The 27,262-nt window shown below is 36.6% G+C and overlaps 1 protein-coding gene across 2 annotated transcripts in view; it reads left to right on the forward strand.

The window, feature by feature from the left end:
* Nucleotides 1-4,350: 4,350 nt before the first annotated feature.
* Nucleotides 4,351-27,262, forward strand: part of btbd8 (BTB domain containing 8) — a 31,261-nt gene continuing 8,349 nt past the window's right edge. The window contains exons 1-14 of one of the 2 annotated variants that reach the window (XM_052559115.1): nt 4,351-4,532; nt 5,854-6,012; nt 7,716-7,895; nt 8,053-8,186; nt 8,385-8,502; nt 12,203-12,292; nt 17,116-17,196; nt 17,320-17,416; nt 18,432-18,520; nt 23,310-23,412; nt 23,943-24,125; nt 24,205-24,378; nt 26,023-26,152; nt 27,158-27,219. In XM_052559115.1, the coding sequence (XP_052415075.1) occupies nt 5,909-6,012; nt 7,716-7,895; nt 8,053-8,186; nt 8,385-8,502; nt 12,203-12,292; nt 17,116-17,196; nt 17,320-17,416; nt 18,432-18,520; nt 23,310-23,412; nt 23,943-24,125; nt 24,205-24,378; nt 26,023-26,152; nt 27,158-27,219 (1,545 nt within the window). In that variant the 5' untranslated portion in view covers nt 4,351-4,532; nt 5,854-5,908. The remainder of the gene's footprint in view (nt 4,533-5,853; nt 6,013-7,715; nt 7,896-8,052; nt 8,187-8,384; nt 8,503-12,202; nt 12,293-17,115; nt 17,197-17,319; nt 17,417-18,431; nt 18,521-23,309; nt 23,413-23,942; nt 24,126-24,204; nt 24,379-26,022; nt 26,153-27,157; nt 27,220-27,262) is intronic. The other variant, XM_052559114.1, reaches the window with a different exon arrangement.

The raw sequence follows: 27,262 nt of genomic DNA on the forward strand, positions 1-27,262 counted from the left end.
CTGAGTTGAATTCATCATTTGCTCTCTCTGTTACTGTTGCACTCTCTGTTCATACACAATAATGTTCTGCAAAATTGGTGTTAAGTTAAAACATTTTTTAAACAACAGTTATTGTTAACATATTTAATAAGATGCTTGCAAATTTTAAGATACGCGGAGCATTTGAAATCTGAATAAAGGTGAAATGGCATATTTTCATTTCAAATAAAGTGATGGAAAATGGGAGGAAATAAATTGTATTAATTTAATTATTATTTTAACATTGGGATTAGGCCAGTAAATATCTTCACACAGAATTTAATTTATGTTAATTAAATGTTATGTTTCAAAATACCTTTCACACTTACCTTTCAGTAATGTGATTACTGGTAACACTTTAAAATAAGGTTATATTTGTTCAAATAAGTTAATTAGTTAATTAACTAAACAACAATGGAAAATACTTTAATACTTTGGAATTTATTAATCTTAAGTCATTATGATTTTAGCGTTTATGAATACATTATTAAAACTATATTATAACTAACTGTTAATATTTATATTTATTGGACCTGTGCCAACATGAGCTAACAATAAACAGTTGTATTTTTATAATAAATAACAAAGATTAATTTTTTTTAATTAAAAATGCATTGCTCATTATTATTTAATGCTAGTAAATGCATTAACTAAGTAAAGTGTTATTATTTAATTCAACACAGCCCTCCTCTTTAAATCCAAGTCATTAGGGTAATGAAATAAACACTACTTAATGTGAAACACCACATTAGCAGCCAATCATTCTGTGTTCAACCACAGTCTCTACTAAATGTATAAATTACATAACATAACTCTTCTATATTATTATTTTTGATTGCTATTATAAAACAAACTGTCATAGGTGTGAACTATTTATTGTGATATTGTGTTGTTGTTCTTCCACATTCATGAATCCGTACTAAATCAATTTATTTTTCAATGACCCATCTTACATATATAATATACAGTATTTTTTTAAACCTTTCTGACAATGTACAATTTTTTTTTTAATAAATGTGACATATCATGGAAATCTGACTTTTCCAGGTTTTAAGCACTAGAATCAGGTCCCCGGTGCATCTACCAACCAAGGAAATGTGAAAAAGATTAACCCAGTAACTTTGTAAGTTTCCACCCATGGCACCGTACTGATTTCACAAGCACAAGGCTAGGTAGTCACATGACAGCCGCTTTTTGTCTGTGTGCTTCGGATGTGTGCACTCAGAAAACCCTATCAGAAGTTGTTTAAACTAATATTGTTAAAACGCATGATTTCATAAACATGATATTCTGAAATAAAACAAATGTGTTTAGGTGCGATCTGTAATGCAGCTCTATTCTGGAAAAGGTGGGGGGAGCAGCAGCAACTTGTTTGCATTTAAAGAGACATGCTCTAATACAGCCTGTTTGCCACTCAAAACAGGCATTTTCCAAAAAACTAATAAACTATATATATATATATATATATATATATATATATATATATATATATATATATATATAATAAAAGATATGTGGGGTATTTGCTGAAACTTTAATGATACATTCTGGGGACACCTGAGACTCATATTACATATTGTAAAAAGGGCCATAATATGTCTCCTTTAAATTGTAAAAAAACAAAAAAACATTTCTGTCTTGTGGAGAAAATAAAATATGGTGCGGATTAGGGACTCTTTCTGTCCTGCCCACATTACACCTTTTTGTTAGGTTTCAGGAAACCGCCTCACTCTCCCACTAAATGTTGAAATCTGCTTAAAGGCACAAAGCAGCAGCAAAGATTGACGAGTGTGACAAATGTTGTTTCAATTAGTTCTACAGGTGCTCCTCAATAAATTAGAATGTCGAGGAAAAGTTAATTTATTTCAGTAATTCAGCTCAAATTGTGCAACTCATGTATTAAATAAATTCAGTGCACACAGACTGAAGTAGTTTAAGTCTTTGGTACTTTTAATTGTGATGATTTTGGCTCACATTAAACAAAACCCACCAATCTCAACAAATTAGAATACTTTATAAAACCAAAAAAAAAAACAAAAAAACAAAAAAAAACCTGGAAAAACTTCTGGAAAGTATGTTCATTTACTCTACATGTACTCAATACTTGGTAGGGGCTCATTTTGCTTTAATTACTGCCTCAATTCAGTGTGGCATGGAGGTGATCAGTTTTTGACACTGCTGAGGTGGTATGGAAGCCCAGGTTTCTTTGACAGTGGCCTTCAGCTCATCTGCATTGTTTGGTCTCTTGTTTCTCATTTTCCTCATAAGGCTGCGGTTCTCTCGGTTGGTTGTGCATCTTTTTCTTCCACGTTTTCATTCCACTCAACTTTCTGTTAACATGCTTGGATACAGCACTCTGTGAACAGCCAACTTATTGGCAATGAATTTTTGTGACTTACACTCCTTGTGAAGGGTGTCAATGATTGTCAGAGACCATTTTGAAGGCTCAGGAAACCTTCGCAGGTGTTTTGAGTTGATTAGCTGATTGGCATGTCATCATATTCTAATTTGTTAAGATTGTGAATTGGTGGGTCTTGAAAATCATCACAATTAAAAGAACCAAATACTTAGATTTCTTCAGTCTGTGTGCACTGAATTTATTTAATACATGAGTTTCACAATTTGAGTTGAATTACTGAAATAAATAAATTTTTCCTCAACATTCTAATTTATTGAGAAGCACCTGTAATTAGTAAAAAATTTAAAGACATATGACTTCAACCATTCTGAAATATTATAAAAGGATATTTAGTTTTTTGAATAAAGCTAAATAAGTTTGTAAAAAAGAGAGAAAGATAGATAGGAAGGACTAACTGAAGCTCCTTTGCTCCTGCAGGACACGGGTGCTGTCTGTGGAAAAAGAGGTGGCACAGGTGCTGCCTAAATGTGGAAAGGAGGTGGGCACGGGTGCTCCCTGGTGCCTGGGGGAAAGGACAGGAATGAGTTTGCCATGTGGAAACAAGGCAGGCTTGAACACTCACTGTGGGGAACAAATGGGTGCTCCCTGTGGGGTCCTGATGTGATAAGGTGCTCCCTGTGGCAAGAGATGAATTCTTTCCTCTGCATCTTCTGCTTAAGGATACTGTGTCCATTGTCCCAGAGAGGGTTTTTCACAGTGCTTAGCAGTGGTGGATCATAGTACTTTATAGTATGGCATACAATTTATATCATATCAATTTATTGGAATATATTCCAATAATCAGATTTCTGATCTGACAGAATCAAAATTTAGCAATGTTCTTAAATTGACTTGAAGGTTTGTTTGTTAAAGCTGGATGTTTTCAACGAAAGCTAATAAAAAATGTATGAAATTTGTATGAAATCACTGACATCAAAAGCAGAAAACAACATCCTCATTTAACAATAGTGCTCCTCAGTTCATTGTTCATTTGGGAGTCACACTTGTGTTGTTTGCAGTCAAAACGGACCAGAGGCCATATTCGTGTAATTATTTTATTTTTGTAAAATAAATATACTACATTTTTAATAATGTTTATATATATATATATATATATATATATATATATATATATATATATATATATATATATATATATATATATTATTATTATATATATATATAAAATTCATATTCATGGCCTATAAAAATGATGGTGTAAGAAATAAAAAAATATGTATAATTCTTCATTTAATGAAGTATTTATGTAAAAAAAAAAAAATAGAGCAAAGTAGCTATTTGAAAATCCATTTAATTGAGGAAGATTTGTTTGAATATAGCCGATTACCGACTTTCAAGCTCTATAGGCATTATAGGCACGTACGGAAAAAGACATTGGATTAACATGGCTCTTAACACCTAAATTAATGATGTAAAAAAAAAAAAAAAAAAAAAAAAAAACATTTTTGGCAAATGATGTTTTTTTTACATTTATCACGGTTATAGCGCCGCCTATGGTCGAATTTCTAGAAAATGTTGCATTCTTGTTTAGATTCATCTGACGCTTATGCTCACCTAGTTTCATGAAGTTGTGAGTTTTCGTTTAGGGGTATAATTGTTTTGGTTGTATAATTGGCCACATACCTTTAAAAGTGACCCTGTTGCACGTTAACAACGCTAAAATGAAAACAAAGTACAGTTTGAAATAAAGAAAATACCTGTAAAACTATGTCTAGATTTGAAATTAATTCATTCAGTTATTTATGTATTTATTTATTTGTTTTTTTTCTCAGTTTATAATTTGGTTTGTCGCTTGAAAACCTTCGTTGAAGTTCGTTCAACTACAAATCTAACTCCCTAACCTCCTCCCTAATCTAACAACCTTCACCTACTTTGCATGTCATGCAATTCGCACTTGCACCGCACGAGGGCAGCAAAACAAAGGTAGAAATACTCCCAACTCCTCGTGTAAACTGTGAAGGTTGTGCTAGCTGTCAGTTTCGCTTGGACTGCTTAAAATTCACTTTCTCTATCAGAATCATTTGTGGACACTAAAGTACAGATGTGGATGTTTAACTGTGAGAATGTCTCGGTTCTCGGTGTGATAGCGCGTGAGGTAAGTGTCCTCATCCAGTTGTCATTGACAACACAACAGCCTCACTGATGATCATGCTTTTGAAATGTCATTGTGCCTCAGTTATCTGGTTTTTCCATCAGCAGGGCGATATGAATATGACTCTTTTTTGTAGATAATTGTAGATAAACGTATAACGTTAAGTAAGAATAACAGAAACATTATCTATTTTTGGTTAATGACAGTTTAAAGGCTAATGGCTAGCATTCTGAATTAATGAATACAGATTCGCACCCTTTATTTAAACATTTAGCACAACAGCGAGGGAAATTTGGAGTGATTTTGTGTAATAATTATTTTACGATTGGTTTATTCAAGCAGGCGTGTTTTGATAGCTCTCTGAAATGAGAACTCGAAGGTGTGAATGCTAATCATGCTAACAGTGACAAACCAATGGAGATCCGATTTGTCCATCTAAGCTTTATAATATTAGTGAGACTTTTATTTGCCTCTTAAGAGCAAATAAACCAGACGTGTCTACCCCATATATAATAATATATAACTTTATTATTAAAATGCATAGTCTACTCTTTGCTGAACCATCTTGAATGTAGTTCAAGTCTAGTGGTCAAAGATCTAAGCGGCGTTCAAACCCCATTTAACAGAAGCGTGTCAGTCCTGAAAGATCTGGCAGTGCATTTTTGAAGGAATTTTAAATATTGTTTCATATAAATATTCATTAAATTGTCTCTGTTGTATAGGCCTACTTTAAAGAGAATAAACAAGTGAGAGTGAAAATAATATATTTGAGTTTTTTCACGTCCGGAATTAGGATATAATCATAGTCTTTATCATCATCCAAGTGGATTTTGGTACAATATAGTGCTGATTTTTGATATTATGTATGATCGTTATAATAATAATGATCTAACTAAGATATGCTACTCCCCTAATTTTCCATTTCTATAATAACATCAACATTATTTGGAAAAAAAAAATATTTTACATGTGATGAGAAATACTGAGGATAGCATTCCTTTAGATAATAAAACTTAACTGTACAAACAAATAATAAATCATAAAAATATCATTTATATTACATGTAATATTTATTTTATAGATTTAATCCAAGTGGATATATATATATGTACATTTCACATGGGATATATCTTTTGTCCCCTATTATTATTTAAATAACCCTTCTAAACTAAAACTAAACAATGACAACATAAATAAACAAATAAAACCAAGCTCAGATTGATTGACCACATAGACTATATATATATATATATACACTTTAGAACACTTTTGACAAAAGCATCATTAGATATAATAAAGTTGTTTTTCCTGTTTCTCTCTTCAGATGTTTATCATCACAGAAATGTGCTGACGTATGGGCTCAGCAGTTTGGCAATAACATGTCGTCCACTGAGACTGCCCGGGAGTTCCAAGCTAAAGAGCGCAAATGCAGAAACCAGCTGAAGAAGCGATTGGCAAATGCTCTGTCAAGAGATCTGAACCGGTAATGATCATCTTTAAGATGAAAGACCTTGGTTATCATTTTTCAAAACTTGTCTGAAGTGGTCAGAGCCTGGAATATCAGTGTTGTTATATGATGCACTCTTAGCAACCAGCGTAGTCAAATCGCACTAACCTGCTCTAGTGTTTGCACTGCTCATGCCTCATGCCACTCCCTTCAGTGATTTCAGATGCAAACTCTAATTATTTGCTTTATGTGTACATGTAGTCTACCAATTAAAAGTGGAAGTAAAAAAAAAAAAGAAATCTCTATTAGAATATATATATAGAGAGAGATTTTTTTTATCAGGACATTATTTAAATATATAATTCCGTTCACTAGTGTAGCATTAAAAAATAGAGTCATTGTTTATGGATGCACAATATGCCAGTACCACACATCTGATATTTGATTGATTGATTGATATTGGATATTTAATTTTGTATGCTTGTTTCCTCTCTTATTTTAGATTTAGTATTTGAATTGTAATATTCTCCATTTATTAGCTGCTGCCCATAATAATAAAATAAATGTCAACTAAATTATCAGTATTGGCCAGAATTGTAATGTTGGTACACCCCTACTATTGTTCCGTTGAGAGATGAAGACCGTTCCATGCACCACTAGTCTTAGTCTTGTTTTCATAGTGATATCCAACTGTTGAAAGGTCGTATCCTCTTTTTTTTTATTTCAAACTGAAGTGCACTGTTGTCTTCAGCCATCTGTAAGCTTGTGGCATCACACTCTGTGCTGTAAATACTATTGATGAAACAGCATTTTTAGTTTGGATGGAAATGCAATTCCCTTCTCCACTTCTTCATCTCTGTATGCAAACATCGGAGGAGAGAGGACTGCAGTCAGACCAACACCCAGCACAAAAGCCTAGGGCTACTTAGGATTCTGGGTCACCTAAATCCGTCACACTGCAGCGGAAGATGCCAAAATGATGCTAAGTGATGTTGATGTGGATGTGAAGACTAGGGAAGAGATTTAATACTTTAGTATCTGTGATACTTAGTAATAGTTATGGAGTTCTAAGTGTTTTAATGTAGTAAATACACAATGAAAGCCTGTGTCACTAAAATATAAAATGGGCAACTGAGATATAAAGTTTCAAATAAAATGCAATATCAGTGACAGTATTGTAGTTAAAAAATAAATATTATTTAACTTTTTCAAGCTCCATAAAAAACTACCAATACCACTAGTTAGTCTTTATTTGCTTCTTCCTTTTTCTTTTTGCCTGTCTATGTCTAAGAGTAAAAATAAAGTAATTGTGGCTTTATATCTCACAATTGTGGTTTCTCACAGAGTTAATTTTTATTTTTATTTCTTATAAATTAGACTGTATTTCATTACTTTAGATGTTTTCATATTTTAGACTCAGTCTTCCTTTTACACTGTAGAACCTTATAGAATAGAAATGTATGTGTGTTAACTTAACAGTTCTAGTGAAACTGTAGCTAGGTGTTTTTAGATGAAGGATTTTTGTTTTCGAGCATTTGGCTGCATTTTTTATTTTTTTTGCCTAGTTTACTTGTGTATTATTCACACCTGTTTTAATATTAGAAAAATCTGTAATATAGCATTAGAAAATTTCTCAGCAGTGCTGATTGCAGCAAAATAGCAATTAGTTTGTTTCTCAAAAGTAACAGAGCTGCTGCATTTGTACATGTTATTTTGAGGAAGATCTCTTTCTCCACCAGGCTGCTGCAGGAGGAGCAGGAGACTGACGTCACTCTGTGTGTGGGTTCTGCTGTTCGGCTGAAGGCCCACAGGGCGGTGCTGCTGGCCCGAGCTCCTCACCTCCTGCAGGGAACCGAAGCAGCGACACCTGTCATCCACCTGCAGGGGACTGAACCTGCAGCCCTCAAAGACTTTATACAGTACATAATGACATTTGCTGTGCTATTACTATAATTAATAGAATTCAAATTGTTCTTGATCCTTTAAAAATGTCAAGCAAAACCATAGATCATTCCTGTACCAATCTTGTGCTATACATGTTCGGTAACAAATCATATGTTGCGCTTTCTGTAACAGAAAGGTGTACACAGAAGACAAGTGCCTGGTCAAGGAGAATAGCACCTTAAATTTACACAACGGCCACTCGCTGGTAGTGAACGGCTCTGCTGTAGACGGCCCTGATGTTGACTCTCAGGTCAGCTCTGACCCTGGTAAGCACAACTATTCCAGATAGAATTTACATACTTTTTTCTTCACCGATTTGATCCAGAAATCATTTCGTTCTTAATCGATCAGTTCTGCCCACTTGAGCTGCATCACTGCTAATGTCTGCTTTTGAATAGTAAGAGCCAGCATTACATGTTGTGGCCTTGTTACTCATTCTGATCATTTCTGTTTGTTTTTGTCAGGTTTAGAGCATTTCGAGCCAGCATCAGGGCTTGGGGCAGATCTCTTGGCTCTGTATCAGAGAGCTGATATGTCTGACATCAGCATCCAGGTGGCCGATAGAGTCTTTTCAGCACACAGGTAAAATCATCTTGACCACCTTTCTGCAGCTTTTGCAGGAATTAATAATTTGCTTGTAAATCTAGTATATTATTTTCAAAAGAAGTTTTAGAATTTTGGAAAATTGAAAACAAATATATTGTATAAAATAACAAGGTCAACAAATCTGTGACATTGTAACAAAGGACAGATTTCTTTCTTCCATTGAAGCACAGAATGCTCTTTGAAACATTCTCAAAATGAATCGGATAACATGATCCTCAGGCTTTACTCAAGTTCATGCAGCTCAAGCAGGGGTGCCTTTAGATATCCAGAGGTCCATGGGTTACAGCGTTGCAGTAGACCTCTCAACCCCAAGTAACAATGCCACTAGCCCATTAGTCAATTCATAGACATTTTAATTAGTGCTAAAGTATTACTAAACTCAAATTACATGACTTTTCGTCCTTGTTTTTCCATCTGATAAGTCCTTGATAACATCGGCAAAGGTCACTTTCGTTAGAGATTAGTGTCTTAAATTCTGTCTTAGTAAATGTGCAATAGGATCTATAAACTGTAATCGTAGTGATGGTGATTCAAGTAAAATGATACTTTAATATCGTATCACATTTGGATTGATGTAAGATTCGAGGTTTAAGTTTGTGCGTCACATTAAATGACAGCAGAGTATTTTGAGTTGCACAGAGACTACAAAACTCACTGAAACAGCGCCGGTGAAAGACAGTGACTTGATCTCAAATCTTCAGATGACACTCTGATTATATCCACACCTTTGTATGTTACTCTACCCACATTCAGCAAAGAGTGGCTCTCTTGCACTGTATGATGTTACAGAAAACTTGTTGTCCGGTTCTGTTCACACAGCAGAGCTTAGCAGAAATAAGCGTGTTATTCTTGAATATGTACAGATGTGAGATTGGTTAAAGAAAGCATTTGTCACTGCTGATGATTCCTATTTGTAATGCATGGTGTGTCATGCAGCAAATAGGACCCTCTCCAGCACACTTGATAGCATGGTTATTATCAAACAAACAAGTCTGCCTATCACCCAAAACACAGTCTACCATTTTTTTGGTAGACTAACTAACTAAACCAAGTGTATTAATTTTTTTAAAGTAATTTATAGAATGGTTATTATTATTGCACTTTTAGTGTTGCTCTAAACATAACAGGTAAACTGTAGGTAAACTTAGCCTGCACAATTATGCGCAAATGTATATATATAATATAGCTTTGATAAAAAATCTCTAATATCAGTCAATACCTAGTCCTGTGCCTCCTTAATTTTCAGTGCTAGAGTGTCTGACTTCAGTAAATCAAGTTAATATTGCTAAATCCTACATTTCCAGAAGGTGGCAGAATTACAGTTTACTCCTTCATGATGCAGTAAAGGCGAAGCTAATCAGAAACGGTATTTACTTTATTATCTTATTCTAATCTAGCAATGAAAAACCAAAATACAAAACATCACATTTTGCATACACACTAATCCCCAGTAATTAATCTCTAATGATATGCACATGCAACACAGGTCTTATCGGTGTAGTTTCCTGTCATTGAGTGTCTTGTGGCACCTTTGTTTGGTGCTGCAGAGGTTAGAGCAGTTGCCATGACCTGTTACTATAGCAACAGGCTCTCCCTCATCAGCAGCAGCTGGGAGCAGCATCTCTGCGGGACGGGTTTGGGTTGTATGGATGGAGAAAGACGTCTGCAGTCCTGATCAGTATGACAGGCTTGAGGTGGCTGCTGCAGATCTGTCAGTCTCACTGCAGGATACACAAACGGAAACAGCACTGCTAATCCCCGTCTCATCAACACTCGCTCATCTGTCCATGCATCTCCCAGGAGATGAGGATCATCTTCTATCCTCCTACAGACACACACACATTCAGAATGAAATGCCATAGAATCAGCTGCAGTTCATTATAAAGCAGGTACATAAGCATCATTTTGTGTTAAATAATTAGTCGGGACAGTTTGGGCTTGGTTTGTGCTGATGTGCTCGTTGGAACATCACGAATAGCTAGCTTATGAGTATTAAATGGACCATGTACAAATAATTTCAAATGACTCTTTTAAGTAATAATTAAATGATAGCCTTAAAATAAAATTTTTTGTTTAAATGACTTTCAAAAACAGCCATTTACAGCTGCTGAATTTCGTAGGTCAATGCATAAATCATAAATTATAAATTTTGATTACTATTGGTCAGGTCCGTTTTTTGAGTGAGACACTTTCAGGCTTCTAAACTACCCTAATGTAACCAGTAAATAGAACCCACAATAGCAGTTCTGCCAATTTGTGTGAAAAGTGGCCTTTTGTTTTATCATTACACTGGAATGGATATCAAGCTGGGAAAGAGTGCACATCTGTGGGCTGTCTGACAAATGAACGAAATGGATGACAATTGGAGATGCTTCCTCTTGAAATAGATCCATCGCTGCCACGGTCCATTTCATCAAGTGAGGACAAAATTGGCCAAGGCTAAAAAATGTAGACAGTTCTTTGGAAGTGCTATTTTGAGCCTCTCTCAGTCATCACTGTAAGAGCTGCAGTTTGTTCTGAGAGGAGACCAGGAGCAAGTGACACATTAGAGGAAAAAAAGTCTATTTATAGTGAATGTTTATGACAGCTAGAATAATAGGGCTGTTGGCTTAGAAATAGATAAAGGAGGACTGGAAGGGAGAAGATGTGGGACATAAGAGAAAAGGAAGTGTCGCCAGCTGTATCTAATGCTGCCTTCAGTCAAGTGCCTACATAGGGCTTCAGAAATCATAAATAGGATTTGGTTCAACAAATAAAGAGTGAAGGATGTGCATTAAGTGTGTAAATGAATTACAGTATACATGCATTTGATCATTCTTGTGCTGCTGTAGAGGATGGTGGGAAATGTAGTTTGATAATACAAGCCTGTTGCCTCAAACTGGTGAGATCTGAACAGTTTTTATGAAAAGTTGAAGACTACTTCATGAAGAGTACCAAAAATGCACATTTGATCTTTAAAAAGTGAATAAAAAATGTAATTTCTACTTGCATACACATTGAAATTACTTTAAAACACCCCTTAAATTTAAAACGTTTAAATATAAAGGGTGTATATATCCTCATGTGTAAGTCTGCTAAATGACTAATTAGGGTTAATTAGGGTGATAGAACTCTCCTGATGTCATAATGAAGAAAAAGTCTTCATTAAAGGCATGAAATGCTTGATCGAAAACCCATATTAATTTCACCAAGACCAGATACATTATTGTTGTCATTTCCATACCATGCTAAACTATTCTTGTCATGATAAAAATATATTTGAACAAAATGACAACTTAATCATATTTGAAAATGGTATACAGTAAAAGTTTTTCAATCCCATATGAAGTCCTAAGGAAATATAAAATAGAACGTTTCTTTATCTTCAGAACAATTTTAAAACCTACTTAATCATCTCTCTAAGTTTTGAGATAGAGCCACAGTCATCAACCTTTTCTAAAATTATACTGAAAAAAACCTTTACATCTCCCTTCCCCAATTTTATGCGGTGGTCTTTATTTTCTTGACCTTTTTTCTGCATGCTCAAGCATAGCAGAAAAATACACACAAATACACACATGCACGTACATCTTCCAGGGCCGCTTTACAAATATGGAGCCAGGATAATGTGGTGTGATTTGTGAGTGATGGGAAGCTGATGTTGTCTGTGTGTATGTGTGTTTCTCCTCTCCCACAGGGCCATTCTGTGTGCACGCTCCGAGTATTTCCGAGCGATGTTGTGTGGCAGCTGGATGGAGAGTTTGTGTCAGTGTATCACTCTGCAGGGGTAGGTCATGCAGGACACCCATCAAAATGGGATAAATGACTACATTATGGTATAAATAGAAAGATCAAATACTCTGTCTTGCTTAGAAGGTAAAGTATGTGTACAAGAACTGGTATTTAACAAAAACTATATATTGCTCTAGTCAATTCTTCTTTTACCAGTTACTTTTACTAGAAACGCTCGAGGTTCAGGGCACCTATACAATTTTTTTTTTGATACTTTATACTGCAGGTCACTTTTACAACAGTTGATAACCATTTCTATTCACAAAAGCTGTTAAGTTGAGAGGTGATGTGTGTGATTTCACTTGTTCCAACGTTCAGCACGAGTTCTACCTGATGAGGATCTTCCAGCCTACCAGCTATCAATTATTCATAGCTCAGTCTGTGTCTGGGAAAACCAGGATACTTCGTGTAGTGTTTCATGCCAAGCAGTTCAATCCATGATGTGTATAAAAATGAGACGTTTGTGGATTTTAGTCCATGTATGAGATCAGAGCTGATTTTCTTCTAAAAGCACATTTAGCATTTACTGTAACAGAACAGGAGAACATAATACTAGTAGTTGATTTCCTGAGCTCTGACACAATGTCTGGAAAAAGTCATTGTCTTTTTATTTTGTTCATGTTGATAGTACATCATAGTCCTCCTCATCAAATCTTCAGAAGAGCTTGTTCTGATCTCTGATTCTGGCTGGTCTACAAGTGTATGTGGTGGCCAGAAATCCTCAAAGATTGAATCTTAGTTTTGCCAGGCTTTGCCAAATTATATATGTCACACTTCAATACCCATGACTGAAGTGCCCTTGAGCAAGGCACTGAACCCCCAGTTGCTCCCCGGGCGCTGGATCTATAGCTGCCCACTGCTCCGGGTGTGTGTTCATTGGTGTGCTCACTTCTCACTGCTGTGTGTGTGCACTTGGATGGGTTAAATGCAGAGCACCAATTCCGAGTATGGGTAACCATACTTGGCAAATATCACAACTTTCACATATTAGTATCCAATTGCAGAGTTGCATGAATGAAGACGCGCGACAAAAAGCTGCGAGGCGCAATGGTCGAAGATGTCCATCTAGCACATATTTACATTGAAAAGCCAATTATAAAGCAGCAGAGCTTTGTAAAGAGCTCAGAGTAATCATGTCATTTCCATAAAAATGATATTATTGCCAGAACATATTTACTGGGATTTTTGAAAAGGTCCTGTTCACACATGATCTATTAATGGTAACTTACCAGTAATTTACCAGTGAAGACTGTATGTATGAAAGGGGCTAAACTCTTCCACTGCATGTGCTATAATTCTGAATTGTATTAAAAAAAACCTTCATCTTCAAAAACAGTGTATGTCACTAGATTTGTAACATAAATCATTAAAAACCTTTGGCAAGACAGGAGAATATGTCAACCTATGTCTAAATATGCCATGTATTGTACATCACAATTTCAAAGTAAAGGTTTCTGCATGTGCCCAAAGATTAAAATTTTAAGGGTACATAACATACACAGTTTCACCTAATCTCATGTTAATCTTGAGTACCCATAGAGTAGTACTGCATCCTTCATATATCCAAAAAGTCTTTAGTTTTATTATATTTCTAAAAGAAAATTACAGCTTTGCGATTCTTTCTGGAAAAAGCCGAGCTCCTGGATTTTGAAGCGCGTTGATGTGCACGGTCTCATTCTCCTCTCGTCAAAGTGTGTGCACAGGTGCACTGTTCCTGGAGAAATGCTCATATAAGGACTTCCGTTCTCGTCTACGTCATTAGATCCACGATCGAAAAAAAACAGCCGAAACTTGTACCAACCCGGAAGTAAGATTTTCGGCACAGTCGTTCTTCTAAATTATAATTTTTTTAACTTTGGCCATGTTTAGCATGAGAATCCATCTCTTTAACACTGTAGCGTATCAGACCCAAACCAGACATATTAAAGAGTCGATCAGGACTGTGGTTGAAACACGAGCCAAATTCCTCAGAAAGGCAAAAAGGAGGTTGTAAATCATTCCTAGTGCCACAAGTCAGAAGCAAGATAACCAAGAAACCAACTCTTTCACAGAACAGCTTCTAATTAGCACCATTAGAACAATTAATGACAATTTCAATTCAGAGAAGAGATTGTCAAATTTGGGGCAAGTGATCGAGATGCAACACCGGCCATCACATGTAAACCCATGAGCGTAATAAACAAAATCCTTGGATTGACATCCCCCCCACCTAGCAGAACCAGACTGAAGTTCCTAAGGGGACCTTTCAACCTCTGGTCCCTACAGAATATCTTTATGTCTGAGAATGGCACAAGAAATGTCTTTTAATTAACTCAAAAGGACTTATAAATGAATATCAGTCCATTGCTTAACTCCAAATTAATTTATATGTAACCCACACATTTGACTATCAAGTTTATAATCACTTATTGTGTATGTTTTTTTAATAACTATGAGATAGCTTAAGGATTCATGTTTTGTATGTTTGTGTTTCAATCTGCTTGCTTGAGACTTTCCTGACCATCAGTTATTTATCAAATGTATCATATTCTTGTTATAGGATCATGTCCAAAATTTTATAATAATATTTAATATTGATCAATATTTAATTGATCAAGACTACATTTGAGGTGTGGCCAAAAGGCCAATTTAAATACTCAAGACGCCATCAAATTCTACTTTTAGTTTTTTTGCTTTGCGCTTTACTTTTAGTCATGCTTTTAGTCATCACTGTTAGCGTTCTTTGAGTGCGGTTCCAGCATGCTTCTGCCTGCACGCCTGCTGCTACTTAGCCACGATGAGAAGAAACACCACCTAGTCTCGTCAAACTTTACTTCTGTTCTTTTAGTTTCTTTTCTTTTCTTTTCCCTTTGAGAGTTTCGTGCTCGAGAGTTTTTGAGTTAAATTTTTTAACGCCGTGTCTCCGAGTCTGACCTCGAGTGCCCGTTCAACTTCAACCAGCCCACATAACTCCGCATCCTCAGACGACACCCAAACACGGGCTTCCCAAGACGTCTCTTCAATGACTACTGAACTTCCAGCCAATCAGCAACCTCGGGAAACCCCCTTTTCAACAACAACAAAGGGAACCCCTTTACACAGGCAACGCAAGTACCCTCCAGACTCAAATCTATACTGGTGTATCTAATATAATTTTAACCTCATTGACGAACTCAATGCGATGGTTAATTAAGCAATTGATGGCTGTTCATGTCTATGTAATTTCACGTATTGCTGTAAATTTGGGACTTCACATTTTCATTCTCTTAAACTCATTCTTCCCCCTAACTTTCGATCTTCTTGCAACTTGTGTGAATGTGTGAGTGCGTGTGCTTATGTGTTAGATTAGTTTATATATCTTAGATTTATCTAATAAAGCCTTATTCATATTGAAAAGAGAAGTATCTTGTGTTTTGTGCTTACAAGTTAATGTCTTAAACTGCCGATCTTGTAACTGTGCTAATTAATAGTGTTTTCACTATAGTTTGGGTATTAATATCCAGCGCAAATGATTCCCTTTGAGCTAAATTGACGGGTTTTCCTTATAACACTGTGAACAACTCTGAATACACGAAACACCATTGTACCCCCCCTTTAATGGATTTAAACATAGTTTTATCACGCTCAAGCAAAATAGTTTATTTGAGCAAATTATTATTGCCTCATCGTTAGTTTATATATAAATAGACATAGGCCTACTTGTAATATATCAGATTATTCAGTTGTCAAAATAATCAGTAGATTACTTGATTAACAAAATAATCATTAGTTACAGCCCTAGATTAGTTAAAATATAGAAAAAAATAAAACCGCATTGTTTTACTTTTTGTAATTAAAAGACAAATATTTTGTCATTTGAAAATTTCTTAAAAATAGTAAAAATATTGTCACATTCTAGTGCACCAAGTATCTGTATTTTGTCTCATCTAGTAAAATAAGTGTATTGTCACAGCCCTTGCATTGATAAGTGGTGATTAAGATCATAATTTTCCAAATGTATGATGTAGCTTTCATTCTGCAGGTCAACCATATATTCCTGAAAAAGAAAATCAGTTTGAATAAAGAAAGCAATAACTTTGCCATAGTATCCTTTCAAATATTAAAGTTTTCACAGACTACGTTTACAAGCTGTTAAAATTCGGGTTATGGTCGGGTTAAGGTCACTATTCGGGTTTCTGAAACATTCGGGATAACCCGTTTACATGCGTGAGCAGAGAGAGTTACTCCTGTATACATGGAATGTGTAATCAGTCGCCAATATCCCGATGTAAACGGCGACGCAAGGTTAGCGTCTGGACGTAAGACACAATATGCGTCATTTCCGATTCTTCTTCCTGTATCCAAAGACTCAAAAGACCAAGATTCCTTGCGAATAGAACATGCGCAGAACACACATTTTGATGGGGATATGCCGAAACGTGTTTACAAGACCAAATATTCGGGTTAGAAAAGGGGTACCCCTGGTATAATATCCCGGTTTTAAAAAAACGGGATATGAGCATATCCAGGTTTTTGCCGGTGTTTACATGGCCGTGCGCGACCGGGTTATTGCTAATATCCCGGTTATGAACGGGTTATTGGCTGCATGTAAACGTAGTCACAGTCATTGCGTTGCATGTGCTGCCCCGCCATGCCCCGCCCCTGGAAAAACAGTTCAGGCTCAGGATTTTTTTTTTTTTTTTTTTTGCTTTAAACCATGAGCACATTTTGAAAAAACAACAACAACAAAAAAACATAATTATTAATAAAAAAAATTTTAAATTAATTAATTTATTTATTTATTTAGTGCTTGTAAAATGTCATGATCTGTTTTTTTTTTTTTTTTTTTTTTTTTATCAGTCTGGGTCCAGATGAAATGGAAATTCTGCTTCATTTCATGTACGGTGCCATCGTAGACTTCCCACCAGGAACAAATGTTAGGTACGCACCCTCTGTAGTGACATTTGCTTTCTTCCAGTGTGTTAAATGCAAAAAAAAATGCAATGGTTTTAGTCAGATTTGGCAGGAATGTCAAGACGTATGTGTGTTTGTCTTTAAATTCAGTCAGGTTGTGTTAGCAGCAGACATGCTCGGCCTGGAGGGGCTGAAAGACGTGGCCGAAATGGTTCTGACTCGGGACTATTGCCGCTTTTTCCCCAAGGTAAGAGAGAAAATTGGGCTCACGGCACACACATTCAGTCTATTAAAGGTGAGGAGTGTAAATAGTCTTTGTTGTCAGGTAGCGCCAATAGTACTATCATCTTGTCGTTTATTAGCCTTTAGGGACACATTATGTGATTTGTATTTGTGAGCGAGTAAAGTCTGGGCATTGGTTCAGCTTTTGTAGAGCATTTAATTTGTCAGCCAAAATGGCCTTATCACTGTGTTGTGGCTTCAGACGAGGATTCCTCTCTTTTAAGTTGTCTGATATGGGTGTAACATCTCTTTCCTCAGCCGTATTTTTTCATATTATAATAGAAGTGCTGCAGCAGACTCACATCATGTTTACACAGCAAGCTCTCTGGTACAAAAGTAGAAGTGGGAGGCAGCACAAGTCAAGAAGCACAGTGTTTGACAGCCTTCTCACAATTCGTGAAGAGCAGTTTTGTTTGTGCTTCTGAGTCTCCATTCTCACTCCCACATTTCAAGAATGCTTTAAGACCAGGCTCGTTTGTGTCCTTTCAGCCAGTAATTTCATCCTACACAGAGATGAAAGAGGAATGCATTTACTCCCTTTACTCTTTGACTGAATGCTTCTTTGTGGAACCAAAAATGGTTCTTCTATGGCATCGCTGTGAAGAACCTTTTAAGCACCTTTATTTTTAAGAGTGTAGATGTCAAGATACTGTTTTCCTGTAGTGTTCACATTGGCATTTCTGTGATTGACCATACAATTTCACCATACAAAGAGCACAGTGGCTTTAATTTTCCCCTTATATCATGCATATTTTATAATTACCCATAAAAAGGCATTTCTCCATAATTTACTGGTAGGTAGCAACTTCTAAAGAAATTTAGTTAATTGTCAAGTTCTTCAGTTTAAGTATGATTTAAGTATGATTTCACTGAACTCTATACTGTATATTAGCTTATGGCAGGCTTCAGGCTATCGATCCACTAAAATGTTTGAGATGAGGTGTGAATATCAAGAGTCAGTCCCTTCTCCTTTTCTGCAGCCCGTTGATGGAGTTCAGAGATCTATACTGGAGTGCCTGGCCATTACCCACTCTATAGGCCTGCAGGATCTCTACTGCTCCTGTGTGAGGTGAGGCATTTTCTGCACTTCTGTGGATGCTACTGCTTTTAATAATGGCTTTTAAAATCACCCTCCATTCTTTTCTGATTGTACTGCTCCATTAAGAGTCATATTATGCAGTGCTTTTGTATAGTGCAAGTGAATCACTAAATAATAAATTACTAAATAAATCAATAAATAATACAGGTTCCAAAATGCTTTTTATTTCTGAGGTTATCCTTCTGTCCAACTGTGGATGCAGTCAGCTTTGCAGATATTTATGAAACATTTAAAACAATCCCATTTTCCAATATCAAATGTTAATGTTTGGCACAATTGTTAAGCTAAGAAAAATTGAAAAGTGGAGACTAGAATCAATGTATTTTCATTGCATTTGCACCTTTGCATTAAATACCTTTTAATAGTTAATAATCAGTTAATTAATAATCAATCAAAATTTACGGAGCTTGTTGTTAACCAATATTTGTAAGGATAGAAAAAACTGTGCACATGCTTGGTCCAGTAATTCATTTGAATTACATTTGTAGTAAAGTATATGTGCAAGACACTAGACAAAAGTAGATTTATGTAGTTCTCTTTATTTGTTCTTACAATACCAATTCTGTTCTTCTCAATGCCTCAAAACATTTGCAAACCAGCAAAATTATATTAGGGCTGCAACAACTAATTGATAAAAATTGATCATTATCGATAATGAAAATCATCGACAACAATTCTCATTATCAATTAGTCGTAATAATAAAGAATACGATGTACAAAAAAAAAAAAAACAGATGATCCCTGAATATGAGTGCAAGTCATTTAATAACACGTCTTATGATGGTTTTCTATGGGAAGAAAAGGCTTAACGTGTTATTAAACGCGTTGAATTCATATTCAGTGATCATCTGATTTTTTTGTAGGTAGTATACTTTATTTATATGATGTTTAGTGAGTTTGGTCTGTTAATATCACTGTATTAGTACATTTAACCACGTTAAGCGTTTTTCACGTTAAGCGTTTTAGAATGTCCTGATGACATCAAATTAGATGTATTGCCACGTCACAGAAACCTTTTTGCAGCAAATTTTGCATATCGGCTCATCTATATTCGCTGGTTCGCCCTTTTGATTGGGTTGAAAGCCAAAATGTTCTCAAACTGGCGACGTGACATTAGGTTTTGGGACGAGATCGAGTGTCTCCCATCATTTCAGCCGGCCTATTCAAAACAAACAAGCACTGTAAAGCTACAATGACTCGCGAGAAAATTACAGTCGTAACCATATTGTATCATTAATTTATTTAACATTGAAAGCATGCACAGTGACATATTGAAAAAAAAAGAAGAAGAAAAAAAACTGAACACTGTGGTTGCTGTGTTTGCTGCGGTTTCTGCGGTTGCTGTCTTTTCTCTGCAGTTTGCTTGTCAATATTACAATATTGCGGTTATCGCGACAGCCCTAGTCGGACCTACGTCGTAGGCTAAGCGTTAGTTTTCATTTATACTTCTGTGTCATTGTCTGGGTCGACATGCAGTACACATGCAAACGGTAGTCTGCACTACTCACTGGTGTTGCTGGTGTGACCACGGTATCACGACAAAAGCCGAAGAAGCGGTTCGTCAGAGAGGAATTATAAATAAATACCAAATCATTATTTAAAACTACAAAAAGGAGACCGCAACGGAACAGGAGAAGATGGCATTCTTTCAGTCTGCACAAGGACTTGTACCACAGCAGATCAACTTTGTTGGATGTGGACAACTAATGATATATAATGCTATGTTATATAATGAATGATAAGACACTTGTTCTTTGCTTTGTTTTATGTTATATGAGAAGGTAACATTAAAATAAATGAAAGTGCACATAAACACACACAAAACTCAATTACATTCGGAGTAAAAGTTGCCTGGAATATAAAAACTCAAGTAAAGTTCAGATACTCCTAAAAAATAGTTAAGTACTTTAACAAAGTATTTTCATAATCGGGAGCTTCATCCCGACAGTTAATAATGTATTTAGTTTTACCGTCAGTCCAAGCTCTCTCTCTCTCTCTCTCTCTCTCTCTCTCTCTCTCTCTCACACACACACACACACACACACACACACACTCACTCGCGACGTGCAAAACTCTGCATTGGAACATTCAATAGCAAATACTTAAACTAATAACAAAACATACTTACAGTAGCTGATTCAGAAGCACCAGATTGTCGTAGCAAAGTCAAAATTACCTCTTCTCCTAGGTTCACAAAACGGTCGTCCATAAAATGTGATGCTGTTCTGTTGTAAGTCCTCTTGATTTAGATTCCTAAATGCATCTACTTTCGTAAGGCCAAATAAAGTGCTTTTGCTTTCACCTAGATACACACAGCATCTCCCTGACATGGCTGCTTCAACACTAACTGCGGTTACTGAAACCATGCCTTCTTTCTTTGCGTGAACATTTGGGCGACATTCTGCAAATATATCCACATAGTGACGTAGACATGTGGGGGCGTGTTTGAATGAGCCATTTTAGGGGGGCGTGGCAGAGTCTTAACTTTGATAAAGAGTATCTCTTTGGATTTGAGACTTTAGTCTTTGCAACGTTACAGATCTTCTTCATGCATCAAGAGCCTGTAACACTCCAAAGAGATAGGAAAAAATTAAAATCGCATCATATGACCCCTTTAATTAGTCGGCCCTGTCATTGAATTGTCTTTGCTGTAAACTCAGCGCACTGCGGTAAAGCAGCTCAGAGAGGCATGTTAAATGTAGGTCGGGATTTTTCCAGTGCCTCAGAGATAGAAAGAGAAAGACTGTGTGCGTGTGTTGGTTCTGTGATGTTTTTGGTGCTGCTTCTGCCGTGGGTAGGAGAGTGAAGTCACGCATCAGGATGAGAGGCTCTCAGTACAGCATCAATGATCTGATGGTGTTAGATCAGCGCAGCACTGCTGCTTTCAGTTCAGTGCCAGTCCAGTGCCTGCTGAACCTACTCCCCTAGTGTTACTAACCTAGATCACTGGGATAACTCTTCCGGAAATAACTTTATTTGTATAGAGCTTTCCACAATACACATACAATAGTTTCAAAGCAGCTTCATTCATAATGTTAATGTTTTTAATACCTAAATGCATCATATAGTCCACATTTAGAAGATTAGAGCATTTTACATTTGACAATGACGTAAATCGACAAAAGTTGTGTATGTGTAATGTTGGATATATACAAATAATAGTTTTAGTAATTAATACAATTTTGCATATCAGGATTTAAAGGAATAGTTCACGCAAATTGTGTCAACATTTACTCTCATTTACCCTCATGTCGTTTTAAACCTTTACTGTGCGTTTCTTTCTTGTGCTGAACACAAAATAAGAAATTATGAAGAATTATGAAGAATTAAACAGTTGTTGGTCCCCATTGACTTCTACAGCAAGGAAATATATACCATGGAAGTCAATGGGGGCCATCAACTATTTACATTTACTCATTTAGCAGACGCTTTTATCCAAATCGACTTACAGATGAGGACAGTGGAAGCAATCAAAAACAGCAAAAAGAGCAATGATATATAAGTCCTAAAACAAGTCTCAGTTAGGTTAACACAGTACACCTAGCATGCGATTCTAAATAATATAATAAATAAAAAGAAAACAGATAGATAGAATAAAAAAAAGAATAGAGCAAGCTAGTTACACTCTTTACACATACACACAGACATACAATTGCATAATTAATTAAAAGAAAATAGAATACAAAAAGATTAGAAAGGTAGTTAGATTTTTTTTAAAGAATAGAAATAGAATAGTGAGTGCTGAAGTTAGAGGGTCAAATAAAGATGGAAGAGATGTGTTTTAAGCCGATTCTTGAAGATGGCTAAGGACTCAGCTGCTCCGATTGAGTTGGGAAGTTCATTCCACCAGAAGGGAACATTTAATTTAAAAGTCCATAGAAGTGACTTTGTGCTTCTTTGGGATGGCACAATCAAGCGATGTTCACTTGCAGAATGCAAGCTTCTAGAGGCACATAAGTCTGAAGTAACAAATTTAGGTAAAATTTGATTATTACTATTATTTGATTATTAATATTTGATTACCAGCATTCTTCAAAATAACTTCTATGATGTTCAAAATAAGAAAGAAACCTTTACAGGTTTGGAACAACACAAGGGCGAGGAAATGATGACAATATTTTCATTTTTGAGTGAACTATCCCTTTAAGATTTTGATTATTTCACCTACCCTAAGCTGTTCTATTATCATTTTTACATGCTGTTTGAAATGTTTTTTCTTCTCTTGTTTGAACACAGATGTTTGGCATGAATATTTAACAGAATTTTTTTATATTGACAGATTAATGCTGACAAGTTCCAAAAAGAGAAAAAGACTATAAAACAATAAACGTGCTACAAAAATATTTCATATGACTAGTGCACTATATTCCAAGTCTTCTAAGGATGTACAATAGCTTAGAGGTACATGAAGTTTTATGTATAATCTTTACAATTTTAGGGTACAGTTTTTTGCTTTTTGAAGCAAACCATACTGGATTTATGGAGTAAACTGGACATTCTTCAAAAGCTCTTTCTGTGAGAAAAAAAAAAAAAAAACTACAGGTTTGGAATGACACAAAAGTGGGTAAATTATGAAGGATTAAATTTTTTTGCTGAACTAGATTTCATTTCACTGTAACTTAAAATACATTTTTGTGACAGTGGAAAAAGCTAATTTTGTTGCTTAGCAGGAATTGTGCAGGAAGTTTCACATTTGACTTATTTGTAATTAAAAATGAAAATAAAAGCTGACGCTCTTGATGTTTGTTTCCATCCACAGATGGGTAGCTGAGCACTTTGTGAAGTGCTGGTCAGATAGAAATTTTGCACTCCTGCCTCCAGAACTACAGAGAGATTGCCTTAATACTGTCACCAAAAACATGGTGTGTAATCTTCACAGACACATATTTGTTTTCTCTTGCGGTGGGGACTTCCCTTTGACTTTTGTTTTTATTCTGATCTTTATATCCCATTTTTTTACCCATGTTTCTTTTCATTCCTTACTGTCTTGATGAGCTGTGGCCTCTGTTTTGAGGATGCCTATTGACTAAAGAGTAATTAGAGGTCTTGATTGAGCGGCTTTGTGTGTGTGCGTTAAAGCCACAAACAGCTCATTCACTTAACTCATAGTCTGGCAGTCCCCTAAAATTCTCTCACGCAGACACACAGACCCAGAACTTCAGCAGCTGCAGTCAGCCAAGTGTAGTTGTATAACACCGGGTTTCCCCCCTCCTGATTTCTAGCCTAGATTTGAACCACTGCTGAAGCATATTGGATTACACTAGGAAATTAGCAGTCGCTAACAGTGCAACCAGCATGAGAAGCAGGGAAGATGAATTCTATGAATGAGACAATGTCTGTGTCTATGAAGATGTTTTTCAGAGTATGTGTGTAACATTGTGATGTGTTTCAGACGCTGCAGAGTGTCGTATCTGTGCTGTGTGGCAGCGAGCAGCTGATTGGCAGCCTGCCGGAGGTGAAATGGGCCAAGCAGGTGCTGAGTCTGACTAGTGAACTGCAAGAACAGTGTCTGCAGATGATTGTCACACACCTGCCCCGGGTCACACACACCACTGCCTTCCACGATCTCCGAAGGGTACGACCAATTAATGATGTTTAGGGATATGATAGACAATGATTTGTCAGCTATGACAGTGAGACGTGTACTGTTTCAGAGAGAGGAGTTCACGCGTGACCCCACTCTCCTGAGGAAGGTGTGCGTAGCCGTGCGGGAGGGCGTTACTGTGGAGAACTGCTGTGACCTGTTCACTGCTGTGAACCGGCTGAGCGGTGACCCGAATGAGCTCGATGTTATCACAGAAGACCAAGCCAATCAGGAGGATGTGGAGGTAAGGCAGCATTTAATTACAACTCTGATCGTTTAGGAAATGAATCATTTATTTTTATTGAGCCAAACAAGATGGCTATTATATATCCACACAAAACAATGCACAGCGAATACGTTTGAAAGAAAAGCACAGTAGGTTTTCATAAATAATTATGTATTTGTTATAAAATAATTATTTTAAAATCAGAAATAATTAATTTGACATAATTCTGTAGAAATAGTGTTTAAGAAATACAGTTTTAGTCCAAAAGTATTGGTTATTTTCTCTTTGCAATCATATTTTCATTGGAAAGCATCACTTGCAGGATCTTTATTTTCTGTATGCTCATATGGTGAGAAGCTCACACAGCTCCCATAATGCTCTTCACTGGAAGTAAATGACTTCTTCCAGTCTGTCGTTTGTCAGAGATTAGACACAACCTGCATTGAATACCTGCAGCCCCTTCAACCATAACTCTATTAAAAATACAGCACAGCCCCGGATGCCTTCTTTTATAACATGTTTATACAGGTTTTCATTAACAATTTTTTTTTTATTAAGCACTCAAGATCAGAACTGTCTGTTCTGTTTTGGTAAATATAAAGTAAGTCTGAGGAATACATAATTCAATTTCATCTTGTATCAATTTTCATATTGAAAGGTGGTGCATTCTGTATTTACAGTACTTGTACATACATGTTTTTACTTTTCCAATTGAAACAGGATATTTAAAGCATGGCGGCACTATTGTGCACTGGGCATACCAGAATAGTGGAAAACTGTTGTAAAAGTAGGATTTGTGAAAAAGAAAAACCATTTCAGACTTTGTCAATACATTTTCATAAAGAATCGAAAACACGCACAAGTAAATACATGCATTTAAAAGGTACATCATGATTTCTTGTTGATTTTAAAATGTTAACTGCATCAGTGGTGTGCAGTAGTTATTATAACACTTGATGGAGAGATTTTCTGTGCTTCATCAAGTAGTACATACCTGCAGCAACGGTCTGCTGAGCACATTCTCTGTATTTAATGGCACGTGTACAAAGCACTTCATTTGATCCTGGGATTTAAACTGGAGGATCATGTACGTGGCCAGGCCGGATTACAGTAAAGTGACACTACAAATAGAAAAGGTCATGGTAAACAACTCCACCTCTCGTTCCTCTCGTCATTTTCTGATTTTCTGTATTTCTCTCTGGCCATCTCCTGTCTCTCTGTGAGTTCATTCACATCCCGGGGGAAATGGCAGAATGGATTAGTCTGAGAAAGACCAAGAGTCGTGGGTGTGGCCATGTCTAATCTGGTTCCATGTCCATTATAGAGGAAGGCAGGGAGGGGCGTGGGAGAAATAAACTGCGGATGGAAAGGCTGAGGCAGAATCTGAAAAGAAAACAAAACAGAGGTTCTTTTTTTTTTCTGAACATTCGGTGCAGAAGGCGGGAACACAAGCCTCTGCTGCTGACATCATCCGTTTAGCTGGAGAGGATCCTGTTAAGGGTAGAGGGAGGCAACGGCGATCGGTTGCCAAGACAACCAGCCTTTGAAGCAGCTGCTGATTCGCTCCTGTTCTCCTGCTGTTGTATCCACCCTCTCTCCTTCTCTCACTCTCTTTTTCTCTGTCTTGCTCACCCTCTCTCGCTCTTCCTGTCCCTCTGTTAGCCATTCAGGCGTGAGCTGTGTTCACTGCGCACGAAGCTCTGGACCTTCCTGCTTCAGTCCTTCTTTGCAGTGCGGCACACAGAAGGATGGGACGCACTACAACCCAGATATCGGGAACAGATACTCGCAGGTAAGGAGAGCAAGGAGAAAAGGTAAGAATGCAGCAATAGCAAAAGAAAGGGGAATTGAAATGAAATGTAAATAATGTGGGAAGAAGGTAAAGTAGAAAATAGAGGAGGAGAAGAGAGAAGATCATAAGAAACGAACAGCTTTCAATAGGAGCTTGGTGTTCAAACTATGCAGCAGTTTGAATGCGCTTGTATACATTTGTGGAGGAGTATTTTTTAGATTTTTTCTTTTTTTTATGGGTCCAGTGCAGTGATGAAGAGCCCTCCTTTGCATGGATATTGGGAAGCCAGTCCTGGTGAGAGATAACCTCCAGCTCCTGTCAGTCCTTCAACAGCAGTCCTTTAATAAGAGCCAGAGAGCTAGAATACAGTCACATCAAAACATTAAGCATTTCCATGGTTAGGGTTGGAGAATGGGGTCCACAGTGGATTTTCTGTTGTTCTATCCTGCAGGTGGAAAAATATGCTAGTGCATAAATTATGCATTGCTTTGGGTGTCAAGATTGCGCTTTATAAAGAGTCCCTCACATATTTCAAGGCATGCAAATGCGGTGACTCATATGCAAAGCATTCATCGTGCAACAGCAATCACAGACACTCTAGCTGCATTCCTTCACAGGAGATGTTTGATCCATGATTTGGATTGATTTCATGGATGACAGCAGTGAAATTAGAGCTCAGTTGTATTGCTGGGAACGAAGCCTAGGTCTTTGTTTTTCTTTTCTGATGATTTCAAGAATGCTCTGGATAAGCTGTGAGATGATCAAAGGCTAGATCTGCGCCGTCTCTATCTGAGATGAAGGAGTAAGGAATCAGTGGTTCTCTGCAGAGCAGTGCTGCCACTTTTACTGATCGGGGTTGTGACTGATTGCAAGTATTTGCATGTCTGATTGAGGAAATGTTTGGCGAATGTTGATTATGCAGGAGTGGATGTTCTAATTAAACTGAAGCTGTCTGTAATCTAACATTAGTCTTTATTTCCTTCCTCCCTCCACCAACCCTCTCAGCTGCTCTTGATAAAGGAGACTGTAGACGGCTTGGAAGAAAACCTGTGCTCACCAGCTCTCAGGTAATTTTTATTCTGTTGCTTATTTTGGTAAAACTGAAAAATG

Source organism: Carassius gibelio, chromosome B6, assembly GCF_023724105.1.
Source record: "Carassius gibelio isolate Cgi1373 ecotype wild population from Czech Republic chromosome B6, carGib1.2-hapl.c, whole genome shotgun sequence".
NCBI lineage: Eukaryota > Metazoa > Chordata > Actinopteri > Cypriniformes > Cyprinidae > Carassius > Carassius gibelio.